The sequence below is a fragment of the Stegostoma tigrinum genome, chromosome 11 (assembly GCF_030684315.1).
Source record: "Stegostoma tigrinum isolate sSteTig4 chromosome 11, sSteTig4.hap1, whole genome shotgun sequence".
Taxonomy (NCBI): domain Eukaryota; kingdom Metazoa; phylum Chordata; class Chondrichthyes; order Orectolobiformes; family Stegostomatidae; genus Stegostoma; species Stegostoma tigrinum.
This window is the reverse complement of record NC_081364.1, coordinates 52,610,478-52,627,475: the sequence shown is the minus strand read 5'-3', so window position 1 is coordinate 52,627,475 and position 16,998 is coordinate 52,610,478. Positions and strand designations below refer to the sequence as shown.

Genomic DNA, 16,998 nt, shown 5'->3' with positions numbered 1-16,998 from the left:
GCCAGCCACTTCCTTATCACCATGGATATGCAATTGCTGTACACCTCCATCCCCTATTGGGATGGTCTGAGGGCTTGCCACCTCTTCATTGAAAAGAGGCCTGAACAATCCCCATCCACCATCACCTTTTTCTGTCTGGTGGTGCTCGTTCTCACTTTTAACAACTTCCCCTTGAACTCATCTAATTTTCTCTGAGCCACAAGGTGGCTATGGGTCTCCACATGAGTGCCTGTTATACCTGACCTTTTCTGGGGTATGTCGCATGTTTCTGGTTCCAGTCTTACTTGTGCCCCCTTCCCACAATGCTTTCAGTGGTGCTGCTTTCTGGCCTTGTCTGGATTTGGAAATTTCTTCAATTTTGTTTCCAATTTTCTTCCTTCCTTCCTCTTCACCTGCTCCATCTTTGATGCTTACTTTCCCTGCTTTGAGTTCCCCATTTCCATTTCTGGGGATAAACTGTTCACAAATATCCACTACAAACCCACCGACTCCCACAGTTTCCTTGAACATACTTTTTCACATCCTGTTTCCTGTAAGAACTCTATTCCATTCTCCCAGATTCTCATCCCTGCTGTATCTGCTCCAATGATGCAATCTTCCACAGGGGTGGAATCCCTAACCGAGGATTTCCCCATGTCATGGTTGGCAGCTGCAGGAGACAGTTTTCCCATTGCTTCTCCCCTCACTCCTTCCCTTCCCTCCTACAACAGGGAGAAAGCTTCTCTTGTCCTCTTTTTCCACCTGATCAGTCTTCGTATTCAAGGCATCATCTTTGACTATTTCCACCACCTTCAGTAGGATACAACCAACAGTCACATCCTCCCTTCTGTTCCACAGTCATCATTCCACTGGGACTGTTCCCTCGAAAAAACCCTGGTATGTTCATCGGTCGCACCAAACACTTTTCAGCCTTCCTATTGGCACCTTCCCATGTAATTGCAAAAGATTAAGATTTGCTCCTTTGACTCATCCCTCCTCACTGTCCGGCCCTCAAACACACCCTCCAGGTGAAGTAGCAATTTACTTGTATTTCTTTCAGTGTAGTCTGCTGTATTTGCTACTCGCAATATGGTCACAATATGGACAGAGGGGCAGGTTAAACACAGACTGGGTGACTGTTTTGCAGAACACGTCTGCTCTGTCTGCAAAAATAATACGATCTTCCCGTCGCTTGCCATTTCAATGCACCATCTTGTTTCCATTTGAATATTTTCATCTTAGGCCTGTTGCAGTCTTCCAGCAGAGCTCCAACGAGCTGGAGAAACAGTGCCTCATTTTTCTCTTCAAAGGATGATGGTGTAATTTATATTAATCGAATCCATATAAAACTTTCTTTGTCTCTTAAATGACAAGAGGGTGTCAGAGTTTGATATTCAAAGGACATTTGCCAGCAGTTTTCAATCTTTAAATAGATTATAAATAAAGAACCTTGATAATTTGCGAAGTAAGTAATAATGCCACTGCAAGTCTGCTGATTAAAAGTAAATGATCATGTAAAGGTACATAGAGCAACAGATTCTGGGCCACTTTACTGGTGGCAAACTTTAGATTACAGAGCAAGCAGTTCTTTGTATCACAGCAAATTAAAGCTTGGTTTGGTCAAAACTTTCTACTGGGAATGACTTCGATTACTCACACAGAAAAACACGACAGCCAGCAGAGGCCCCCAAGGATTTAGAAGTGAATTGTTTGCTTTGTAAGGTCTCGAACATGATGACTGTAACCATGGTGACAGACTGAAGTCTTGACTGTAACTTTGCAGTGCCAGCCGTAGTGCACAATACCAAGCAAAGCAAAGCTACTTTTGTACCCCCTTAAACTCGTTTCCTCCCCAAGTTAGCGGAGAGAGATGAAACATTTGTTTGACACTCGCACACAGAAGTGTTGGACAGAACTTATAGAGAAAGAAGCCTACACCCGGATAGCCTGGAAAGACAAATATGGGGCCAAATATTCCAGGGTCCCACCTGCCATTCCCAACAAGAAGAGCGAAGTTCCTAAGCTTCCTACCAGGAATTATAGCCTTCCAGCAATTCAAGTTCCAAAACAACAGGAAGAAAGAAAAAAGGTAGTTCGGGAAACACCTTCAAAACCTGAAGAGTTTCAGGAGATGCGGCCTGTAACTCCCCAGGTTCGAGCTTTACTATACGATGGCTTTTCGAAAGAGCAGAAGGGCAGGTATCTGTATCTGGAAAAGAGGAAGGCAAAATATCCAGAGGAAAAATTCCAATATCCTATTCTATCTTCTTGGGAGTACGGTTGGAGACAGGGTGAGTGAAATACCATAATAAATTAAGACTAGCTCTTCTAAAGTAAAATCACTTTAATGATTGAATTGGGCACAGTACAATTTTTCCAATTTTTAACACATTCCCCTTTCTTAAGATATCTGATGTGATTCAAATATCATGTGAGTAATGTGATTTACTGGAAGACCTAAATGTTGGACAGAACTTACTGAACAAAAAGCATATTACCGTATAGTCTGGAAGGATACTAATGTGATTAATGTGATTTAATGATATTTCGTTAAGACTGATGTAATAGTTAAGATTAATTATTTCTCCAGCTATACTTTTTACATATTCATCGTTTTACCAAAACATTTGTAGACCTGCTGAGATCAGTTCCAGCTGGAGAGTACCCTTCCCTCTTAAAGCAACTCATCACAGTAGCATTTTAAAACGAACTGACAAAGTTTCATTAAAGTTCACCATTGATTAATATTCTAAAACATACAGTTGAATTTTCACAAAATCTTTAAATGCTTATTTTCAAACTTGTTTGGCCAGGTGACGTTATCGAGGAACTTCAGTTACCAGTTCATGGTCGATTGAGGACTGTAGATAATACTTTCTATTCAAGAAATGGCGTCTTCGACAAGCTATCTGCAACAGATGCTCTTGCTGAGCTAAACTGAGGGCTTGGAAAGCATTCCTGCAATGATGTTTACAGTGACACCCTGTTTCTATCTCCCTAAACTAGTGTTGAAATAATCCCACAGAGCTTTTGATCACTGGCATTTTCTGAAATATTTCTGATTCACCATTGATTGCTGTAATAATTCATTACCAAACTGCAGTGTTTGTTCGTTTTTAATGTCCGTTGGTCAAGTTGTTCATGTGCTTCAAATGTTGCAGTATTGTGACACTATGTGATAAATTAATGTTTATAGTCTGAGTTGAATATATAGTTTAAAGGAGAATTTCAAAATATGTCTGGTATGTGAATTATAGCACATGAAACTAAAAATTGTCGAAACATGACCTGCTTTTGTACCACAAGCAACAAATTATAAAGCATTTTACGTAAGGTTGAGATGCTACTCAGTCCACCAGCACTCATCACCTATTTATTAATTTTGCTCATTACCTGATTTGTTGGAGAAATGCCTTATAAATTGCCAAACTGAGTTCATTATGAAGGTTTAGTTTGAAAGCTGTCCACAAGATGGAGTCAGTGGTTACGCTGCATGCTGGGAAGCAACTGGAACAAAAAGCTCTCAGGCAAATAACTTTTAAGCTAACAAATTCATAAAGCTTCTAAGTTGGAAATCAAACGTTCATGCTTATAAATGGGACATTCCTTTCGAGTGTTGGGAGATCTTTTAGCACACAATCACTTAATGTAGACCTGCGTGGGAAACTGAAAGACTTGACCAAAACCATTGATTGGCCCCTAGATGGATATAAAACTATCAAATATCCTTGCAACTTGATTAATTGGCAAAGTGACTGGAACTTAGGGTTAGACTAGGGTATTCAGACTTCATCACCTCATAGCTATGTTCAGGGCTCAGGGGCATCTGCAGCAACCCCCACGTTAGTTGGAGACGATTGGCAACAATACAGATGAAACTTTGTGAAGTATGCGTCACTCAAATTGATCAACGGAATGTTAGAAACTTCTCTTTGAAGTTGTAATAAAGGAGGAGTTTGACTCACCTCCAACCAGATCTCTTTGTAGTAATTGCGATATTTATCTTACGTATCTCTGTTAGAAGATTCTCTTTATTGTCTAGAAGTGATCTCTAACTTGTAGCTGCAAGGTGGTCCTTAAACAAAGTGTAGCAGACCAGATATTCAGAGAAATAAGTTAAATTGTGGCAAAACCATTCAGTTACAGTAAGCGATGTATAGCAATTAACTGTACAAATGTTTGAGACCAGGAAAAATAAAGAGTTAAATCAACAAGGGGATTTAATTGAGTATGCAGGGGTGGTTGTTAGCACAGAGGATCCAAAAAGAAAAGACAACTCTTTTATCTAGGCACTCACCAACGTAATATTGTAGACATTAGTATCTGTGTCCAAAGAAGGAGGATGGTTGAACTAACCAAACTGGTCACAAGATCAAATAAAATCTGGAAATTGTGGTAATCAATGTGAAACTTTGATCTATCCTAGCTATCTAATGTTGTTAATTAGTCAGCCATAAAGACTTTTAATCGTAATTTTGTATCACTAATTTACGTCTCAAGCAACGGTCTCGTTTAAAATTTAATATAGCATCTAATATACATTAATATAGCATCTAATTTGCGCCGAATTAAAGTGATGCACTGAATTCCCTTTACAACCCCTTTCATTCATGTTGTAAACTAACTCTGTACATTAATTATTTGCTGCTCTAATTGTTCTTTTATGTTCATTTATTGCTTGTATACTTAACTTATAGTTTTAAGTTGTAATTTTTTTATCTCAGTGAACCGTTGTTAGTGCATGACTTGTCATCAGCAACTTTAATTCATCAAGAGAGAAAGTTAATTCATTTGTTTGGTAGTTGACAAATAGGTAGTTCAGTGGGTTATCTTGGCCTAGCAATCCAAATGATCGGGGCAGTTTTTGAAATGCACCACATCTGCTGTTAGAATTCAAACTGAATGACAAAATATGGAATTGAAACTATTTGGTAAAAGCCTATCCAGCTAACTCATGCTCTTTAGGGCAGGAGAACTGCCACTTTTACCTGCTGTGGCCTGGATGTGACTACAGATCCATAACAATGTGATCAATACTTAATTGTCATCTGAAATGGCCTGATAAGCTAAATCAAAATAGAAAGAACTGTGGATGCTGAGGAAGGGTTGCCAAACCTGCTGAACTTTTCTAGCAACTTTGATAGCCTGATAAGCTTCTCAGCTCAATTGCATTAGGGATGGGCTTGGGCAACAAGACGCATATTCTATCAAAAAATATTTTTTTGAAAAACACAGTCAGTTTCACTTGGTGAACAAGATGATTCAGTGAATCAATTCAACATTTTTTTCTTTGGGGATAGCCCTTAAACTCCAGACTGTTTCTTAGCAAAGAGTTAGGTAAGGATTTATCTCCTCCTGATGTGTTTTTTGATATTGTGATATGGTCTGACTTCCTCTGCCACCCCCTCACAGAACATAGAACATAGAACATAGAAAAGTACAGCACAGTACAGGCCCTTCGGCCCACGATGTTTGCCATGGAATAATCCTAATCCAAAAAGAAAATAACCTAACCTACATTCCCCTCAATTCACTGCTGTCCATGTACAATTGCTGTCCTCAATTGTTCTTATCTCCCCCATCCTGGTATCCACCAGGGTTTTTCAGTTGCATCTTCTCTTATTGTGAATCTTACCAGCTGCTGACTAAGTGTCATTTTCACAGAGTTTCATGGAGAGTTTCTCTCTGTGAGGCCTAATGAATTTTCTCATGTGATTATCCCAAACTCACCTCATTTACTGGGTACCAAGTCTCTAATATGCCCGCCTATCAGAGATAGATAGATTCTTGACTGTTAAGGAGATCAAAGGTTATAGGGAGAAGGCGGGAGAATAGGATTGAGAAACTTATCAATCATGATTGAATGACAGAGCAGACTCAATGGACCAAATGGCCTAATTTCTGCTGCTATGCCTTACGGTCTTATGGTCTCTCTTCTGATGCAAGCCTCATTCTCCCACCTGCCATAGGTGGATTTCGTTGCCACTGCCGTGATATGTCTTCCACCATGCCACATTTTAATGCCAGCCGTGCACTTAGTCAAGCATTGACAGTCTAGAGTCGCCCTTCAACATCAACATAGTGGCACAGCACCCACAAATCAATACTTCTCACTGCACCGAGGTACAACCGTTCTTTCCAACCCCAATCACTGTTTGACCACCAGGCTGCTGCACAATTCACTTTTCCCTAACAACATGTCATCTTGCAATCTCACTAAGTCACAGCTACTCTTTACTCAGTGCCCACCATAACTGTGCATCTTACAGCTGTTCAGTGTGGGACCATCACATGCAGGAAATGCTTTAAACTAGTCAATTATTCACTGACAGCAAAAGTGAACAGAAAGCAAGCAAACCTTTTCGGAACAGAAATTAGCTGTTTGTATATCGAATATTTTTACAGGCAACGAGTGATCATTGCACCCAGCACCCAGTTACTGGAGGTGGGTGTCAGTGAAGTCCCAGGAGCAAATTGCTGCAGATGCCAGAATCTGAACTGAAAACAAAAAATACTGGCAATCACAGCGGGTCAGGCAGCATCCATGGAGAGAAGGCAAGCTAACATTTCGAGTCTAGATGACTCTTCATCAGGGCTGAAGTGAATTGTGAAAGGACAGCTCTTATGCAATAGTGGGTTGTGGGGGTTGGAGTACTGGGGAAGAAACGATGTTGATAATTTGGAATAAGTGGGCGGAATGTGAGAATTGCAGAACAATGGTGTTACTAACTACCAAACTTGAAAGAACAGACAGTCCCACTGGGGTGCAGAGAGGGGGGCAAAGGTGACAGAGAAAGTAACAAGCAAAGCTGAAAGAAAAGGAAGGAATGGGTTCACAATTTGAAGGTGGTGAACTCAATATTGAGCCCAGAAGCTTGTAAACTGCCCAGTTTGAGCTGTGATTCGCTGGAGTATTGCAGCATGCCGAGGACAGACAAGTGGGCATGTGAGCAAGATGCTGTGTTGAAACTCCAGGCTACGAGAATGTCAGGGTCATACTTGCACACTGACCGGAGATGTTCTGCAAAGTGATCACCCAGTCTGCGTTTAGTTTCCCCACTGTAGAGTAGGTCACGTGGTGCAGCGAATCCACAAGATTGGAGGAGGTACAGGTGAAATGTTGCTTCTTCTAGAAAGACTATTTCTGTCATTGGATGTTGAGCATGGAGGCGGTGAAGGGGCAAGTGTTGCACCTTCTGCGCCTGTGGTGAAGGTGCCTGTGGGAAGGCGGGTGGTGTTGGTGGTCTAGGAATGAACTAGGGTGTCCCAGAGGGAACGATCCCTGCAAACTGCAGACAGGAAGAGTGAGGAGAAGATGTGTTTGGTGGTGGCATTCTGTTGGAGTTGTCTGAAATAGCGGAGAATGATCCTATAAATGCGGAAGCTGGTGGGGTGAACAGTAAGGACAAGGGGAACCTGATCACATTGTTATGAGTGATGGGAAGGAGCTGGGGCAGAAGCACGTGTAATAGGTTGGATGCTGTTGAGGGCCCTGTCAACCACAGTGGGTGGGAAACCATGGTTATGGAAGAAGAAACCCATGTTAGCAGCACTGTTTTAGAACATTGCATCATCTGAACAGATGCAGTGTAGGTGACGGTACTGGGAGAATGGGATGGAATCCTTGCAGGGCATGGAGTGGGAAGAGCTGCAGTGAAGGTAGCCTTGGGAGTCAGTGGCTTTGTGGATAGCAGTGGATAGTTTATTCCCCAATATGGAGATGGAGATGTCAAGGAAAGGAAGGGATGTGTTGGAAATGGACAATGACTGAGCTGGCTCGAGGCACCCAATGCTACTGCACTCTCTCATACTGAAGGTGCTGCTCCTGCTGTTGAATGTCCTCATCCTCCTCCTTGGAAGACTGCTTCTACTCTCCCAGCTCTTTAGCATCCATCGTTATTCCGGCTTTGCCTGTTCATTTGTGCAGTGCAGAATTGTGACTCACCGTGTAAAGTGTGAACTGAACATCCACCCTCCCCAAAATAGGCTAAGCAGCGGAACCCATTCATAGAATCCCTACAGTGTGGAAACAGACCACTTGGCCCAACAAATCCACACCAACCCTCTGAAGAGCATCCCACCCAGACCCTTTCCCAGTAACCCTGCATTTCCCAAGGATAACACACCCAACCTACACATCCCTTAGCATCTTAGGAGCACAAAAACTGATGTTTAGGGCCTAGACCCTTCATCAGAAAAGGGAAATGGGGGGAGGGCTCTGAAATAAATAGGGAGAGAGGGGGAGGCAGATCGAAGATGGATAGAGTAGAGGATGGAGAGGAGACAGACAAGTTAAAGGGGCGGGAATAGAGCCTGTAGAGGTGAGTATAGTTGAAGAGGTAGGGAGGAGATAGGTCAGTCTGGGGAGGACAGACAGGTCCAGGGGGGCGGGATGAGGTTAGTAGGTAGGAAATGGAGATGCGGTTTGAGGTGGGAAGAGGGGATGAGTGAGAGGAAGAACAGGTTAGGGAAGCGGGATGAGCTGGGCTGGTTTTGGGATGCAGTGGGGGGAGGGGAGATTTTGAAGCTTGTGAAATCCGCATTGATACCATTGGGCTGCAGGGTTCCCAAGCGGAACATGAGTTGCTGTTCCTGCAACCTTTGGGTGGCATCGTTGTGGCACTGCAGGAGGCTCAGGATGGACATGTCGTCTGAGGAATGGGAGGGGGCGTTGAAATGGTTCACGACCGGAAGGTGCAGTTGTTTATTGTGAACCGAGCGTAGGTGTTCTGCATTCTGGCTGAGTCATAGGGTTGTGTAAGGAAGCCATGGTCACAGTGCATAAGCCTCGCCTTCCAGTAACAATTCTTGTAAAGCATCTGGCACAGCAGGAACATGAGAGTTCTCATGGATATAGGCACCTGGCAGATGGAGGCAAACTTCGAAACAGCGGAACAAATGATCACCGATCACCTGAACATTCATGAACTAGGAGCCTTTCGGAGTGATGAGCTTAGTTGCATTCTGGTGTGGTCCTCTCAGCATGATGTGCGTACAGTCCATTGTGCCCTGCCCTGGAGCTGAAGCACACTGCCCAAGCTGTAGCGCTGACCTCATCACCTGGAAATGAGGCAATGTGGTGTGATCTGGCACTAGCTGCAGTTATCACAGCCTTAATATATATGTGAGTGGATGATGGAGAGACCCCACACAGGTCCCAAATGACTCCACCCATCTTGAGGCCCAGTGGGATAGGATGACACTCACCTCTTCATGTTACATGTGCCACTTCAGCAGTCGGCCTAGTTCCACCCACGGTACTCTGTATGAGGTTTATAAAATTCATATACTATAAAAGGGGAAGCCCAGACTACTGAAGGCAGAGTGGACTTACAATTGCACCATTGTGCGTTCGTCCTCAGTAATAATGTTTGCCTCTGATCCTGAGATACTTTCTGCATTGTTAGCCTGAACTGAAGTTGGATTTGTTATTTACACTCAGAAAATAACTTCATTGGAGTAAGTGATTTATTTTATTTAATGGTATTTTTATATTCTCATTCCACAGAAAAAACGTCATGTATACTATGTGGAAGTACTGTGGTTATAGGTTCTATTATTGAAATATTTCAATATTTTATGACTTGACAGATAGGGCAACATTGTTATTTCTTTTGATTTCAGCATCATTGTCAGTTTATCAAAACATTTTCTGTAATTTATTGCTGGTTATATTTTAACAACCACTTATTTCCATTTCAACAAGTTAAAACACAGGTTTTAGTATTATGCCCAATGTATATTTTCTCCTCTGCCATAATATCTTATCCCTGGTTAGGGCAGTTTTTCACATAATTTCTCATCAGTATTGGTCAAAATTGACATCTTGTTGTATAAATTCACCAGATAATGGAATAGAAACTTGTCCATGTCACCCAAACACCAACTGGTCGCTTGCTGTTTCCCTCCTATTACAGATGAACAGTTAGTCATGCAAGTGAGGTGTTGCAGTATAAATCACCCTCTTCTTGAATTGTCACTGCTGATGTATTGAGCGGGGATGGGGTTTGATGGTCTGAATCTTGCTGCATTCATCGTGGGACTACAGTCATCAAAAAGATAGCTGCTGGTGATGGTGTTGTGGGAGCAAGGGACATGCAGCAATTCAGGATGATTTGGGACATATTACTGGAGTAGGTCAGTCAGAAAATTTGGAATGAAGTTATTGAGGCGATCGAAGTCTAGAATGGGAACGTTGCAAACTTGATACTAGGGATTAGAGAGCTACTGGGGTTCCTCAAGGACTGACTGGTCATATAGGAGATTGCATGAGCTTAGATTTGACTTTGAACCTTGGATTGAATGTGTTGAGGATTGATGTGGGGAAAGAAAGTACTTATACTTGAGGTGACAAAGGTACAGATTAAGAAGGAATCAACATTCCCTGGCACCAGCTCTTAATAATCCCTTTTGAGGTATGGAAAATTTCATGCAAATTTCACACAGGAATTTGAAGGTCGTAATGTAATATCATGATGAAGCAAATACTAAGTTCTGCATTTTAAAACTGATAACAGAAGCAATGCTTGTTATTCATTTTGAAGCTAATAGATCTGTATGTAACATTTTTCTAACCCCTTGGACGTGCAAGAGATCTTAAAAAGTAAAAGGAGCTGCGGGATCTCTGCAGGTCTACTTCCACAGGAAAGTGGTCACTCACATTCAGGGCCTGCAAAGGTAGAAAAAGTCAGTTTTAATTTCACTATTGAAAAACACACAAAAGAAAGCTTGCCGAAGCCAGGCTCTTTCGCAGCAGAAGGCAAAAGAATCAAACTTCACAAAGATCTTGCCTTCTCACTGGTGTACAGTTCCACAGTTAGTGCTAGTCCCTCTTGCAAGACTTGACCTTGTGGAGCAGTAGGCTGTCCGACTGTGAAGATCATCACAGTCAAGATGAACCCCGTCCTCATCCAGTGTCCATTCATGGACACTTCCAGGGGTTGTCGTAATTGTTGGCTTTGTCCCCAGCTCCTGAACCCAAAGCAGCAGCCACTGTAGTTGAGAGATAATGGGAACTGCAGATGCTGGAGATTCCAAGATAATAAAATGTGAGGCCGGATGAACACAGCAGGCCAAGCAGCATCTCAGGAGCACAAAAGCTGACGTTTCGGGCCTAGACCCTTCATCAGAGAGGGGGATGGGGGGAGGGAACTGGAATAAATAGGGAGAGAGGGGGAGGCGGACCGAAGATGGAGAGTAAAGAAGATAGGTGGAGAGGGTGTAGGTGGGGAGGTAGGGAGGGGATAGGTCAGTCCAGGGAAGACGGACAGGTCAAGGAGGTGGGATGAGGTTAGTAGGTAGCTGGGGGTGCGGCTTGGGGTGGGAGGAAGGGATGGGTGAGAGGAAGAACCGGTTAGGGAGGCAGAGACAGGTTGGACTGGTTTTGGGATGCAGTGGGTGGGGGGGAAGAGCTGGGCTGGTTGTGTGGTGCAGTGGGGGGAGGGGATGAACTGGGCTGGTTTAGGGATGCAGTGGGGGAAGGGGAGATTTTGAAACTGGTGAAGTCCACATTGATACCATATGGCTGCAGGGTTCCCAGGCGGAATATGAGTTGCTGTTCCTGCAACCCTCGGGTGGCATCATTGTGGCAGTGCAGGAGGCCCATGATGGACATGTCATCAAGAGAATGGGAGGGGGAGTGGAAATGGTTTGCGACTGGGAGGTGCAGTTGTTTGTTACGAACTGAGCGGAGGTGTTCTGCAAAGCGGTCCCCAAGCCTCCGCTTGGTTTCCCCAATGTAGAGGAAGCCACACCGGGTACAGTGGATGCAGTATACCACATTGGCAGATGTGCAGGTGAACCTCTGCTTAATGTGGAATGTCATCTTGGGGCCTGGGATGGGGGTGAGGGAGGAGGTGTGGGGACAAGTGTAGCATTTCCTGCGGTTGCAGGGGAAGGTGCCGGGTATGGTGGGGTTGGAAGGCAGTGTGGAGCGAACAAAGGAGTCACGGAGAGAGTGGTCTCTCCGGAAAGCAGACAGGGGAGGGGATGGAAAAATGTCTTGGGTGGTGGGGTCGGATTGTAAATGGCGGAAGTGTCGGAGGATAATGCGTTGTATCCGGAGGTTGGTAGGGTGGTGTGTGAGAACGAGGGGGATCCTCTTGGGGCGGTTGTGGCGGGGGCGGGGTGTGAGGGATGTGTCGCGGGAGATGCGGGAGACGCGGTCAAGGGCGTTCTCAATCACCGTGGGGGGAAAGTTGCGGTCCTTAAAGAACTTGGACATCTGGGATGTGCGGGAGTGGAATGTCTTATCGTGGGAGCAGATGCGGCGGAGGCGGAGGAATTGGGAATAGGGGATGGAATTTTTGCAGGAGGGTGGGTGGGAGGAGGTGTATTCTAGGTAGCTGTGGGAGTCGGTGGGCTTGAAATGGACATCAGTTACAAGCTGGTTGCCTGAGATGGAGACTGAGAGGTCCAGGAAGGTGAGGGATGTGCTGGAGATGGCCCAGGTGAACTGAAGGTTGGGGTGGAAGGTGTTGGTGAAGTGGATGAACTGTTCGAGCTCCTCTGGGGAGCAAGAGGCGGCGCCGATACAGTCATCAATGTACCGGAGGAAGAGGTGGGGTTTGGGGCCTGTGTAGGTGCGGAAGATGGACTGTTCCACGTAACCTACAAAGAGGCAGGCATAGCTGGGGCCCATGCGGGTGCCCATGGCCACCCCCTTAGTCTGTAGGAAGTGGGAGGAGTCAAAAGAGAAGTTGTTGAGTGTGAGGACGAGTTCCGCTAGGCGGATGAGAGTGTCGGTGGAGGGGGCCTGGTCGGGCCTGGGGGACAGGAAGAAGCGGAGGGCCTTGAGGCCATCTCCATGCGGAATGCAGGTGTACAGGGACTGGACGTCCATGGTGAATATGAGGTGTTGGGGGCCAGGGAATTGGAAGTCCTGGAGGAGGTGGAGGGCGTGGGTGGTGTCACGGACATAGGTGGGGAGTTCCTGGACCAAAGAGGAGAAAATGGAGTCCAGATAGGTGGAGATGAGTTCGGTGGGGCAGGAGCAGGCTGAGACGATGGGTCGACCGGGGCAGGCAGGTTTGTGGATTTTGGGAAGGCCGTGCGGGGTTGGGGAACAATGAGGTTGGAGCCACTGTAGTTGGATGTATTCAATTCCTTATTCCACAGCACCTTCATGCCCATGACTGCTAACACCTTGAAGGACATGGGTAATAGATGCAGAAGAACACCACAAACTGTGTTCCCCTCCAAGTCCCACACCGTCCTAACTTGGAATTGTATTGCTTCTCTTGAACTTTCAATGGGTCAAAAGTTCCCTTCATCACCAAACTATGGGTGTAGCTCCATCACCTTGATTGCAGTAATTAAAGAAAGCGGTTCACCACCACCTTCCAAAGGGCAATAAAGGATGGGCCAGCAATGCTCACTTCCCACATCCCATGAAGATATGAACCACAGTAACAATTAGTTCACATTAGTTGGAGTCAAAGTCAGAGAGGTGTACAGCACAGAAACAAACCACTCAGTCCAACTTGTCCATGCCAACCGGATATCCTAAGTTAATCTAGTCCCATTTGCCCACATCTGGCCTGTATCTCTCTTAACCCTACCTATTCATTCACCCATCCAAATGATTTTTAAATGTTGGAATTGTACCAGCATTAACCACTTTCTGTGGCAGCTGATTCCATACACGCACTTCCCTCTGTGTGAAAAAGTTGCCCCTTAGGCCCCATTTAAATCTTTCTCCTCTCACCTTAAACCTATGCCCTCTTGTTTTGGACTTCTCTACTCCTGGGGACAAGACATTCACTATTCACCCCATCCATGCCCCTCATGATTTTATAAACTTCTATAAAGTAACTCCCTACAGCTCAAAACCTCCAACCCTGGCAACATCCACATAAATCTTCTCTGAACCCTTTCAAATTTAACAACATTCCTATAGCAGGGAGACCAGCACTGAAAGCAATATTTCAAAAGTGGCCTAACCAATGTCCTGTCCAGACGCAACATGACCTCCCAAATCCTATACTCAATTCTTTAACCAATAAAGAATTGCTAGCAAGTACCTTCTTCTTTATCCTAATCTTTCTGATCTGTGAGTTAGAGAAATGCACTTTTTTTGTAGAACGTTAAGTCTCGTTGTATGATATTTGTGAGAAAGCAATATTACTATGTTTCTGATTTGACTCATTAAGCAAGTAACAAATGGAAAATCAATTATTTACATATTGGATATGGAATTGCTCAGTTAGAAAATTAATCCTTAAATCTTTTCAGTTTTAAGCATATTCAAGTAATTAATACGGTATAGACTAAATCCAATTTTATGACATAACATTGTGTTTAAACAATCATTTTGTATTTAATTTTAATTTTGTGCTGTTTACACAACTATTCAAATGCAATATTAGGGAATATTGCCTTTCCACTGACATAGGAGTGATGACTTCCTGACTGAAGTCTGTTTTCATTTTGAACATGCCTCTTGCCCTAATCATTGTGTGGTACCACTCTCATTGTCAGGTTCCATCACTGTTCTTTGACCATTCACTCTCTACCATCCTTCCTTCTCCTCCTTCAAAGTGCCTCCAGCTTATCTGCCGCATGTGGAATTTGCTGTCCTTAAATGATCTCTCACATTTAACAATGTAACAACAATCACTGGATTTTAACAGTAAGTCGTTGGTAGTAACATCTGGAGATGGGGAGAGGGTTCTGGAATAAATAGGGAGACAGGGGGAGGCGGACCGAAGATGGAGAGAAAAGAAGATAGGTGGAGAGGAGAGTATAGGTGGGGAGGTAGGGAGGGGATAGGTCAAAGGCAATCTCTAAGGCAAATGGTATGTTGGCCTTCATTGCAAGAGTTTTGAGTGCAGGAGCAGGGATTTGTTGTTGCAGTTGTATAAGGCCCTGGTGAGGCCACAGCTAGGATATTGTGTGCAGTTTTGGTCTCCCTTCCTGAAGATGGATGCTTTTGCTATTGAGGGAGTACAATAAAGGTTTACCAGGCTGATTCCAGGGATGGTGGGACTGACATATGAGAGGAGATTGACTAGGTTAGGATTGCTTTCACTGGAGTTTGGATGAATGAGGGGAGATCTCATAGAGATCATTGTAAAATTATAACAGGACTAGACATGGTAAATGCAGGCGGGATGTTCCAGATCGGAGGGTGTGCCTGAACTAGGGTTCACAGTCTGGGGATTCTGGCTGGACCATTTGGGATGGAGATGAGGAGATATTTCTTCACCCAAAGAGTGGTGAGCCTTTGGAATTCATTACCACATGAAGTAGTTGATGCTAAAACATTGACAGTATTCAAGAGGTGGCCAGATTTAGCATTTGAGGCGAATGGGATCAAAAGTTATGGGGAGAAAGCAGGATTAAGCTATTGAGTTTAAATATCTGCCATGATCACGATGAATGGTGAAACAGGATTGAAGGGCCGAATGGCCTCCTCCTATTCCTATCTTCTATGTTTCTGTCTGCCATTGCTGGTTCCACAAATAAATTTCTCCAGTGCAACTGCTTACCCACCATCAAGAATGTGATAATGTAGAACTTTGTTTAGTGTGAAGTTATAAATGCAGTCTGTTCACTTCTTGCTGAAATTGAATGCACTTTAAGCCCTGACTTCATCTTTTTCCATGGCTGTCCACTTTGTGTGTGCTCAATAGTACATAACCACCATATCCCATTTATCCAAGTTAAGATTCAAACTCCATGTCCTAACACAACCAAAACTGCTTGCTCCCACTTATGCAACAAAGCCCACGTCCGTCCATGCCACCCTAACTCATGCAGCTGCAACTGATTCACAAGATTATCACCATCCATGCTATTTTGTACTAACTCCCCACTGATCTATCAATCCGGTTTTCTATGACCTTCAATGACTCCCTAACTTGTAACTTATTGAACTCAAAATTCCTTTACCCATTTTTTAGGTCCCTTCATCATCCTCCCATGCTCTATCACCCAATCACTGTTATGGTCCAGATCTTTCAACACTGGCCTTTGCATCCTCCTCTCTAGCTCCACTTTTGTATTAATATTATGTTAACTTGGAACCAGATTCATATATACTTGCTTTAAATCTGCCATGCTATCTCTCTTACTTCAGAGCCTACTTCAATCATACCTCCAGTCACATTGCTCTTGCATGCTGCTTTTTTTTAATCTCTTGAGGACTTTGTGACATTTTAATGTGTTGGAGCTAATAAATTTCAATTATTTCAGATTTTATTATTTCAGATTGACATTGTGCTATGTATTAGAATATTTTACAAGTAAATCTTCAGATGTATTTGAAAATTTCACCTTTAATGATTTGGTGTACACTATTCTCAAAAGCGTGTTTTCCTGAATTTGTGTGCAGAATAGCCATATAGACAAGATATAATAGAATTACCTGTCTTTCAGTCATGTCATAAGCTTCTTTGAAGTTAAAAATGTTGACTGAATTCGGAATGACTGCCTTTACTAATTTTTCTCCACGGAGCACAATCCTTTTTTTTGAAAAAATAAAAGGAAATGTGATTATAAAATAATGTATAAGCAAAGTGTTCAACGAGTACACTAATTTCTATAACTGGAGGATGGCTAGCATATGGGTATTGGAAAACAGGAAGAAGACTGAGCATTTACAAAAGACATTCTGTTCATCAAAATCAGCCTCAATGTCCTTATAAAACACCAGACTGCTGATCACACATTGAAGATGTGAAGATTGTATTTGTATTAATGCAAAAGCCTGATTGCACATGTGAAACAAAGCAGATTCACTCAACTTGCGTACACGCATTTTAAATAAAAGGATCAATAAAAGAAAAGCGTCTGTTGATTTTAACATTTGTTGTGTTACTCATTTCTTCCAAGTCAGTTAAATAACTAATTTACTTAGAGAACCAAATTGTTTCCTCCTTCCTGTTCCTTGCTTCTTTGCATTCTAATTGATGATGACAAATGAGCTAGCGTGGTTTTGTTTTTACGTGCTGGGCTGTTTCTGATGTTTCAAGGCATCACCTGAAAAAAGGGAAGGATTTTGTGTTGACCTGATTGTCT

General features: G+C 43.5%; 2 protein-coding genes across 2 annotated transcripts in view; one reads left to right on the top strand and one right to left on the bottom strand.

Annotated features, from left to right (window-relative positions):
- Positions 1 to 1,724: 1,724 nt before the first annotated feature.
- Positions 1,725 to 3,955, top strand: LOC125460374 (protein ATP6V1FNB). The gene is made up of 2 exons (XM_048547806.2): positions 1,725 to 2,270; positions 2,793 to 3,955. The coding sequence occupies exons 1-2, from the start codon at positions 1,850 to 1,852 to the stop codon at positions 2,918 to 2,920; spliced, it is 549 nt and encodes a 182-aa protein (XP_048403763.1). The 5' UTR covers positions 1,725 to 1,849; the 3' UTR covers positions 2,921 to 3,955.
- Positions 3,956 to 9,429: 5,474 nt separating this feature from the next.
- Positions 9,430 to 16,998, bottom strand: part of LOC125460512 (deoxyribonuclease gamma-like) — a 28,174-nt gene continuing 20,605 nt past the window's right edge. Inside the window, exons 7-8 of the mRNA XM_059649650.1 lie at positions 16,346 to 16,442; positions 9,430 to 10,648 (exon numbers count right to left, since the gene is read on the bottom strand). Coding sequence (XP_059505633.1) covers positions 10,550 to 10,648; positions 16,346 to 16,442 — 196 coding nt within the window. The 3' untranslated portion in view covers positions 9,430 to 10,549. The remainder of the gene's footprint in view (positions 10,649 to 16,345; positions 16,443 to 16,998) is intronic.